Consider the following 10,370-nt stretch of genomic DNA (forward strand, 5'->3'; position numbering starts at 1 on the left):
CAACAAAAGCCGCAACCTCTAGCACAAAGTGGGCTTGTTAATATGTTTCCAATATATCCGATGTGAAACAACCTCTACATTCTGCAGATCGTGAGCCACAGGGCCAGGCTTGCTCTGCTCTTTCACTGGTCAACCTAGTTTGAGCAGTGGTGCTGGGTGAAACGGAGGCCAGATGCAAACATTTTCAATGAAAGCCATTGTAAACTGTCACCATAATGACCTGAATGTATGAAATGTTGCTGTTCATACAGAACATGTGGGCTTCTGATTTGGTGGTTAGTGGTTTCCACTGCTGCAGACCAATACTCTGTATGATGAGAGGTATTGTAAAGGAAACCAGCCTACTGGAAAAGTCTGCTTAACCTCTTTTGATGGTTAGATGTTCTTCTGGTTTTTCTCATCATAAAAGTATAAAATAGTTAAGAGGAAACTATACTTCATGTTTTGAAAGTTAACTAATATTTTGTAAATAAAATTTTTGTTGTCACCCAAGTTAAGTCGTATCCCAATATTGTATCACAGCAGAGAATTATTGAACGCCTGTTTTTGGCTGATTTCCGACGTCAGCCCTGTACATGGGTGTGTATGTGACAGAGTGATCACATTTTGTTTGGGGGCGGGGCTAAAGCGCCATTGTCGCTCTAAAGTTTGTTCGTATCCTTCAGGGTATTATTGCTTGTTTGTATTACTGTGACCAAAGCATTCAAACTACTAACATACACAATATTCACATCATAGACGCTACCATTAACTATTCCTGTGATGCACTCTCCATAAAATCACTCCCCATAAAATTGCAAAATCGCATTGACCAAACGTGGTCAGCCATATACTAGATTTTGACCTCGTCTTGTTTAGAAGTTACATGTCATTACAAATGAGCACCTGTTTGCTGTTGAGTAAAGCACTTCATCCCAGACTTGTCAAAGCTCTTATAAAGTTAATCAGCAGGTATCATTATAACACAGAGTGTATTGAGCACATAACAGAAGAGAATGTGTTCAAAGTAAAGTAAAAAAAAAAAAGTCTGATGCCAGTCATATGAATGTCTTTAAATGAGAGAATGACAAAAATTTAAAAATGAACCTTGTATGTATGTACATATATTCTGAAGGCTTTGTTATTTCAATAGGAGCACTGAGTTCTTCCCATCATCTTGGACACGACAGGTCAACTGTGGATCAATCAAATGACCTGGTAAATACTCAGCAGTGTGTTGTTCTATTTATTGTGTGATAAACACTGATAATACTCTTTCCATTTTTACATACAAATACACATTTAAACAAATTATACTCATTACACACAAGAAACACGTTTTATTAAATCTGCAGGATGGTGAAGAAAATGCAATGAACTATGTATGGAAGAATTATCTTTATTCAAGAGCGTAGATTTTCAGTTTGAGAGCATAATTTGTCTTTCTCGTGCTCAGATTTGTTCTCCTCATGCTCACATTTTGCGCTCGCACTCAGATTTCTGCTGCTTTCTTTCAAAATGTGTGTGTGCACTTAAAAATCACATGCTTGTGCTCACATTTCTTCTTCTTGGACACAAACATTTTGCTCGCACTCAAATATGTCCTGTGCGCACTCAAATCTAAAGTCTACGCGCTCAGATCTCCACTCTGCGCTCTCAAAACTTTTGTGCTCGCACCCAGAACACGCACGTCCTCTCAGGTTGAGGTGTCTGCTCAGACTGAACGATGTCCCGCCCTGCACTTAAACTAGTGTGTTTCACCAGCCAATAGGGAGACAGCTAGATTGTGGCCCGTCTTAGGTGCGTTCCCTAGCCTTTTTGAGCGCTCCGTCGGGGCGGGTATATGGTCTGTTTGTAAAACTGCTTCTCTCTTAAAATACACCAATTTACCATATAAGCCAGCTATTTGAATCGTCACCTATTTAAAACGCAGCATATTTATGTAGAATTAATATTAAGTAGTCCTAAAAAGAGTTATGGTAATTTAGATTATATATGTATATGTATATATATATATATATATATATATATAATTTTTTTTTCTCTGTACAGTGGTGTCATGATTGCTGAACTGTTGCATTTTAAACCATGGGACGCCGGTTCGCATCCCATCCGCCGCACTCTTGCTGCATGTCTTTTTATGATTTAAATTTTTAATTGATAAATTAATGTAACAGTAACACAATCCGTGTAACCAGCTGATTCTCTTATTGCAACGTGTATCACCGTCCTATTTACGCGGTCAAAGCCAGGGGGCGCATAATTAGGCTAATGTTGGTAATACTTTCACTTTCACAAGAAGAAGACTTTGAGCAGGATTCGGAGCGCGGCAGCGAATGAATGGGAGACAGATGGATGGCCAAAGACCTCAAGTAAGTTCATTGCTAAATGTTGCTACAACTCAAAACACTTGTACTTATCAACATATATAGCGGGCCTTTGTCGGCACTAGGGACAGAAACTCATTATGAATGAAGTGACGTCAGCGGGGATTCCCTTCAGCTCGCGCATCATTATGTGTGCCGACCTGCCGCTGGTACGATCATACGTTGCCAATTATTGTACTTTCGTTGTACATGTTACAATGAAGGCCCGCTATATATGTTGATAAGTACGAGTGACAAAATGATTACTGTACTGTTATTGAAACTACTGTATATGATCGATGTGTTTTAAAATGCAACAGTTGATAGCGTACTTCACCACTGGACTATCGTGACACCACTGTACAGGTGAAAAAAAATAAATAAATAAATAAAATAAAATAATATATATATATATATATATATATATATATATATATATATATATATATATATAAATAATAATAGAAAAAAAAATCTAAACTACCATAACTCTTTTTAGGACTACTTAAGATTAATTCTACATAAATATGCTGCGTTTTAAATAGGTGACGATTCAAATAGCTGGCTTATATGGTAAATTGGTGTATTTTAAGAGAGAAGCAGTTTTACAAACAGACCATATACCCGCCCCGACGGAGCGCTCAAAAAGGCTAGGGAACGCACCTAAGATGGGCCACAATCTAGCTGTCTCCCCATTGGCTGGTGAAACACACTAGCTTAAGCGCAGGGCGGGACATCGTTCAGTCTGAGCAGACACCTCAACCTGAGAGGACGTGCGTGTTCTTGGTGCGAGCACAAAAGTTTTGAGAGCGCAGAGTGGAGATCTGAGCGCGTAGACTTTAGATTTGAGTGCGCACAGGACATATTTGAGTGCGAGCAAAATGTTTGTGTCCAAGAAGAAATGTGAGCACAAGCATGTGATTTTTAAGTGCACACACACATTTTGAAAGAAAGCAGCAGAAATCTGAGTGCGAGCGCAAAATGTGAGCATGAGGAGAACAAATCTGAGCACGAGAAAGACAAATTATGCTCTCAAACTGAAAATCTACGCTCTTGAATAAAGATAGGATAATTCTTCCATAACTATGCAGCACTGAATTTCTCTACAAGGAAAGTGAAAAGAGGAAAGAAGAGAGAGACGCCACCAGAGTGTGTGTACTCTGTTAGAGCAGATAACCACAACCAGCACCTCCCCTCTCTATAGACAGACCAGGGCCTGTGCAGAGAGCTCCAGCTTAGCTGTGTTCACACATAGCTGTTTATGTCCAGCTGTCATCCAGTACTGACAGCAAGCAGTTGTGCATCACTCAGAATGTGTACATTTCTAAAAATTTGCATTCAACTTATTTTGTGGGACATCATGGTCAATATGTGTGTTTGCTTTTGTTGTGGATTAATAAATGGATGCTTTTGGATATTTTGGATCTGTCTTTGTATCTATGGAGACTGAAAGATGCCGTGTGTGCAGTGTGTCAGTATCATTCCTATTTTTATTCGGAATTGTATTCATATTATACCTTTAAGGTTAGAAAATTTATCAATTCTGTGTTTTGTCATAGTTGGATAGATTTCAGCATTTCTGGCAAGTGAAAATCTGCACAATAATCAACACTTGTATTTTGTCTTGTTTTTAATATTTATTCACAATTCGACAAGAGTTATCATACACAACAAACGAAAAAACAGATAGTGGTCCAGATGGATTAAAAACGTTCTTTTATTGTTTTAAAAATAAATCCTCCAATGAAAATGAAACAAAATATGAGCTGGGATAAGCAGGGCCCTGCCAACCAGCAGGATATGGAGGTGGAACATTGTTACCATGAATTCACTTTAGTGCATATATTCCAATCCAGTCGATTTTTAAATGTCTATTGTATAATCAAAGTGATATGAAATATTTACAGCATAATCAAATACCCTTACTGAACAAACCCTTTAGCTCAAAACTAACTAACATTAACTAAAACCCTGAACACATCGAAGTTGGGACAAAACAAAAGTTTTATTATAGATTTTGTCTTTGTATTGTATTCAATTGAATGTAAGTCACAAAGGATTTGCAAATCATTGCATTCTGAGTTTATTACATTTTCTTCCAACTTTTTTGGAAATGGGGTTGTAGCTGAGCTTCTGGGAGGAAGTTAACAACCTTAACACTTAAAGCAGATAAAAGAAACAAAGGCAGGTCCTTGTAAACAGTCGGCCCGAGTTCAAATCCAGCTTGTGACCACTATACAAAAAATCCAAAATAATTAAAAAAATAAATACAATAATAATAATAAAATGGTGTGTGTGTTCACTATTTTTAATTTGTTTTAATTGTATTGTATGGTGTATACATTGTCACAGGCTATCCCCAATTAATGGTGTTTTTGGTTCTTTTTTTTTTTGCACCATACTGTTTGATTTACCTTACTGAAATAACAAAACTCAAACATATTTTTTGCAACAGTTTAAACAAAATATACTACTTATATGCATATAAACTTTTTTTTTCCGCTTATCAAAAAAAACTTGTTATATCATGTATTATCATGTCTTCAGAGGTGAAATTAAATCATAATTTAGCGACACAAACTTACATTAGCACGAAGGAGTAAATTCATTGCCTCGATTGTTTATCAATCACATATTGCCTGACATCAGTGTAGACCGTCTCTTCCTTTCTTTGACTTCTCCCTGTTCTGCCGGCTTTCCTCCTGCTAAAGTTTGGTGTAATAAACCAAAGAGTCCTCATTTCTCTGAGGAAATAAAGTGCAAATAGAAAATGAGAGAGCAGATTCCAACACATGCACAAGTAATCTGATAACAATCCTCACCTGCTGACTTTGTTGATTTCGACCTGCTGTTGCAGCATTTATTTGCAGAGTTGCATCAGCTGTATTATTAAAATAGATAAATGTAAAAAAAAAAAAAAAAGGATGAATTTGACTTTACTGAGATGAATAATACTGTAGGTTGACTAACATTAAGCACAAATGTGAATCAAATGATATTAGCTTTTGGTCAGTGGAGTTTAATGGATCCAATCTCTTACCTTTGCAGCAATCACAGGATTTTTTCACAACTGCATGAACAAGGGCGGCTACAACAATCAGACTTACAACCAAAGCAGTACACACCAGGAAGTGAACTGTATTGTCCTGTGGCTCACACGTGCTGACAACTGAAACATATGAATAAATAATTACATTTCAGGAATTAGTAATTAAGTAAAAACCTTTTAGATTAGATAATCATTTTTTTTTATAATAACAAATAAGTAAGACGCAGTTACCTTCAATGTCCAGTTTTGTTCCGTTTCCAAATAATATCTCTCCACATGTGGCCACAGCACAGTAATAAGTCCCAGCATCAGAGGAGCTGACGTTCTTTGAGAAGCTGTAGACACATTTCTGTGGAGAGTGAGCTTCAGGGCTCCTCTCACATCCATCACTGCTGTTTCCTTGTGCATAAACTAAACTGGGAGTTTCATCTGATCCGGCTCTGAACCAGAACACACTGTGTCCTCCTGGACAGGTTCTGTGCTCAGAGTCAGAGAGGACTGAACACTGTAGAGTCACTGAGTCTCCTGGAAGGACTGGATAAGACTGGAAGTCTTGAGTGATGGCAGTGATATCAGGTTCTGGTCCTGGGAAATCAAAACAAATAAACATATTTTACTCAATTCAATGATGATACATAAAAGTAGGGGTTATTCTGAATATATCTGGAATTTCTGTGGTGTTTTTTGTTGTTGTTATATTCACCTTTGACTCTCAGGAATATTCCTTTAGAAAATGTCATGTTTCTTCCTTTCACATGAATGCAGTAGTAGACTGCAGTATCACTTAGCTGTGTTTCATTAATATGCAGAACAAATGTGCCAGGCTCTTGTTTTGCTGTAATGCAACGACTCTCCACACGAACCCCTAAATCAGCTGAAATCGTTCCTCCTAAAGTTTCAGGAAAGGTTCCAGAAACAAGCCTGAACCAGAATAAGAAGGTACCAGACAACCTCTGGCGGGCACATGTAAGAGTCACATTTTGCGCGACAGCAACAGTCTTCATCTCAAAGGTGTGACAATCTGTGCATCCTGGAAATAAAACAAGCAGAGCAATCATTGACAAAGGAGACACAGTCATATGCCTCTTCTATAATACAAAATGACGATAACAAATGTATTATACATTGTAAATGTGACTCATACTTACGTCCCATGTTGAGCAAGAGCAGTATTTGAAAAATGGTCAGCATTTTCTGTCTTTCCACGGGAGACTGCAGTTGATTTAGATTGCATCAGGAGATGATTCAGCTTAATGTAGTTGTATCAAATGGGAGGAGATAATTTCAGAACGATCTGATTGGCTTCTCCTTTATGTGCACCTCACTGTACTACCACAGTGGAAATATCTCAACCAAAACTTTCCAACTTAAACGTCTGAAACAGCAGCAGCGCGCATTTGTGATCTCACGTTTGGTTCACAAGGTTTGGTACTTACAGTGGGGCGTAAACAGTCTGAAGAAAACAATGGCAACAAGGTGACTTTCTCATGGACGTAATGTCATTAGTGAACTCTTTTCCAACACTTGACATTACCACTGTTCAACATAACTGCATACCTGCAGATAGGTCGTTTTACTAAATATATGTTGATATCTCTCTCCTAAGTATAATTATGAGATAATGAAGTCTTAAAAGGGGCAATATCGGCCATAAAGATTTCTGCCTTCTCTGCAATATAATGGAACTCTATGGCACTTAGCCTGTGGTGCTTAATAGCAATGCACAGTCTCTTTCCAGAAGTCATTACCTGGTTACTCAGACTTTTTATATGTCAGGACTAATGCGGTGACATTAGTTTACCACATGCAATGTGAATGCTCAGCATGGGCTGCTTGTGCTTTCTCACATTCAGGATTAACAGTCAAGACAGCATTAAGGAACAGGAAAAGGTTATAAGTTGTATCTTCCGTTTTCGAGTCATCTGGTTTTCACCAACAGGTGGCAGTGGTGTGAAGATGATTTGTAGCACTGACATAGAACATGAAAGACCACAGAAGACACAAGAGCAGGTAAATGTTATCTGATTTTTTTTGTTGGAGTTTGACTTCTAGTTAAAGTTTTCTACTCTTTGCACTCACACACAACTATTAAAACCACTATACCACAAAGTTTGTGTCCAATGTGACCCCGGCGACCTAACGGAAGTCTCCAAATAACAGCAGGCGAAATACAAGCTTCTGCTGTTATCTACATATGTTTGCAGCCCACTGTTACTGTACAGTTTGTGAGGGAATTATAATTTATGCACAACATACTTAGATCACGTTTTGTGGTGGCGATATCCAGGCTGTTCTCTTCCACTGTTCATAGGTAAATCTATGAAAAAATAACGTACTGCGGTTTGTAGGAAATTAACAACATTTTTGTTTGTTGAGAGGCGACGACCACTAGTGGCTGTTACAATTGTGACTTGAGCCGAACAGGAAGTCTTACTCGCCACATGCCACACACACACACGCCCCACACACACACACACACACTTTGAGGTTAAAGGGCATAGTTTGAAATCTCTGAAGAATGTCATCATAGTGTACACACACCGGCAGTAGCCCCCGTGGCCCTTTCAGAATTTCCCCAGAGGAAATTTTCTAGTTGCATTATGTTATAGTTAGCATTAACCTGCTCTTGTGTCTTCTGTGGTCTTTCACATTCATTGTCTGTGTATTAAAACTTTACAGCACTGAACAGTGCTACAAATCATCTTCACATCACTGCCACCTGTAGGTGAAAACCAGATGACTCGAAAACCGAAGATACAACTTATAAACCTTTACCTGTTCATTAACTCATGTCATATATTTATAAAAACTATGTTTTTTTTATGACAGTTTAAAAATCCAACAGCCATGCCTGGGATGGAATTAGTTTTAATTCATCACATTCGTTTTTTTGAAAAAAAGAAAGACAGATTATAACATTGGATCAGAAGAAAGCCAGAGTGGACATCTTAAAGAACCCAGGACAAACTAAAATGCCGCACACCAACAGTAATGACTCGCCCACTCTGTCAGTCAGTCATCTATAGTGAAAAACATCAGCAGGAAGAGTACAGCAGACAGGGTGGGGAGGACTGTTACACCGTCCACTATGTTGACAGTGTCTTGTACAATTCAGAGTTTCATATTCAATATGCAAAATACAGTACAGTTAAATAATCTTGGGGAAAAAAAACTATAAAAGACTTAAAATAAATACATTTGTATGCTGCTTTGTATTTTCTAGTGAGTGTTTGTGCACCGCTATGCATCAACAATTACCGCTAACAAACAAATGATGCATGGAAAGTTGAGCATAGTTGTGGTTGGGCTGCCAAAATAACAACCCGTTCTCATTCCCAAAGCGTAATGTACCGACGATTTGTCACACCCCTAGACGTATCATACTGAAGCAAAGGGTACCCTTCCACGTCTGTGTGAAATGCTCTGGGTTCTCAATTGACTCCAATATGAACCCGCTCGCGGCGCTGAGAAACGCTTAGAGCAGAGGCTTACAGCAGTCTATTCACTCCAATAATATCCCGACCACGGCCCTCCACGACGCTGCCAGCGACAATCTGAATGGAGAACCGAGGACCCTGTGCACGGAAGTATTTTTCTCCCTATTTTAAGGATTTCTTTTAATGACATCATCAACATTTCTCAACACAAACACATCAAAGTCTCACTGATAATTCAACAATAAAATAGCTTCATGTTGTGGCTCTCAGTATCATTTTTTTCTCCTTCGATTCTGAGAAATAAACTTTTATTCGTTTGTTTTACGGCACTCCGCTGGCGGACATTTCTCTCATTTTTAGTGAAAAAAAAAAAATATTTTGACTTTGTTTCTGCATAAAAATGGATTTTGATTACATTTCTAGCGAGAAATATATGTTTTATTTTCTTAATATTCACTCAGTGAATGTACATAATCACTTTGTGGCGAAGATCTCGCCAGAAAAAGACGATCCGCTGTGTTTTATTTTGTAATCTACCGCGATCATACCGGATGTGGTCCGATCCTCGGGGATGTGCTGTGTGATCTCATTGAATCGCGCTTCACTGTAAATGGCCCCGACTCTGCTCTCCTGTTTTAGTTAAAATATCTTCATTAAACAAACATTGTTGTCTTTTTTTAGCATAGATAATATACATACAGTATAATTATTTATTAGACAGTGTGTGATATTCGATATATTGGGTAGAAATAGGTTTTCACAACCCTAATAGGGAAGAACTACAAAACGAGAGGTCTAGGGAGCTGTAGTTTTTTTAATAAAACAGGTTTTCCCCTAAAATTGGAAGTTGGAAATACTTAATTAGTGGCTTTCCAGGGGTTTGAGGGGATGTCAATCACATTTTTGGCATCAGAATTTAAATATTGTCTTGTTCAATGGGGGATTTGTTATTTTTTCAGCATATCCTAAAGCCCCCCCACTCCCACCCCTTAGTGACTATGCTCACATTATAGTCCATGTCAACACCTTTCTATAACAGTAGGTCTCATTTCTGTAACCCTTTTTGTCTCTTAGTTATAATCACTTAAATATGCCCCAGGGTTAAGGTTCAAAGGTCAATATCTCAAAGCAAGAATATTATAGAACCTTGAAATTGATATATGTTACTCTCCAGGCCAAGACCTTTCCGGTGATGTATTTGGTTTAGCTCTATGACAAAGTTTTATTTTTTTCAAACCTTGGAAATCTGCCCTAACAGACTTAGATTCCTACAGCCCTTTGAGTGCTCTGAGTGCAAGATGTGAAAAAATAAAACTTTGTCATAGTGCTAAACCTCTCGTTTTGTAGTAGAAAATAAAACATATATTTCTTGCTAGAAATGTAATCAAAATCCATTTTTATGCAGAAACAAAGTCAAAATATTTATTTTTTTTCACTAAAAATGAGAGAAATGTCCGCCAGTGGAGTGCCGTAAAACAAACGAATAAAAGTTTATTTCTCAGAATCGAAGGAGAAAAAAATGATACTGAGAGCCACAAC

At 37.9% G+C, this 10,370-nt stretch overlaps 1 protein-coding gene across 1 annotated transcript; it reads right to left on the bottom strand.

The window, feature by feature from the left end:
- Positions 1 to 4,824: 4,824 nt before the first annotated feature.
- Positions 4,825 to 6,585, bottom strand: LOC131982314 (uncharacterized). The gene is made up of 6 exons (XM_059346936.1): positions 6,543 to 6,585; positions 6,098 to 6,424; positions 5,626 to 5,979; positions 5,386 to 5,514; positions 5,168 to 5,226; positions 4,825 to 5,089 (listed from the first exon to the last, which is right to left on the bottom strand). Exons 1-6 carry the CDS (start codon positions 6,583 to 6,585, stop codon positions 5,051 to 5,053), a joined length of 951 nt encoding a protein of 316 aa, XP_059202919.1. The 3' UTR covers positions 4,825 to 5,050.
- Positions 6,586 to 10,370: the final 3,785 nt, after the last annotated feature.

This window comes from Centropristis striata, chromosome 12, assembly GCF_030273125.1.
Source record: "Centropristis striata isolate RG_2023a ecotype Rhode Island chromosome 12, C.striata_1.0, whole genome shotgun sequence".
NCBI classification, from domain to species: domain Eukaryota; kingdom Metazoa; phylum Chordata; class Actinopteri; order Perciformes; family Serranidae; genus Centropristis; species Centropristis striata.

Bases quoted from the DNA above. Each gene is read 5' to 3' on its own strand.
- LOC131982314 (XM_059346936.1), bottom strand. From the start codon at position 6,585: ATGCTGACCATTTTTCAAATACTGCTCTTGCTCAACATGGGAC. The intron at 6,425-6,542 runs GTAAGTATGAGT...TTTTATTTCCAG, and splicing joins GCTCTTGCTCAACATGGGAC to GATGCACAGATTGTCACACC. The intron at 5,980-6,097 runs GTGAATATAACA...TTGATTTCCCAG, and splicing joins AATATTCCTGAGAGTCAAAG to GACCAGAACCTGATATCACT.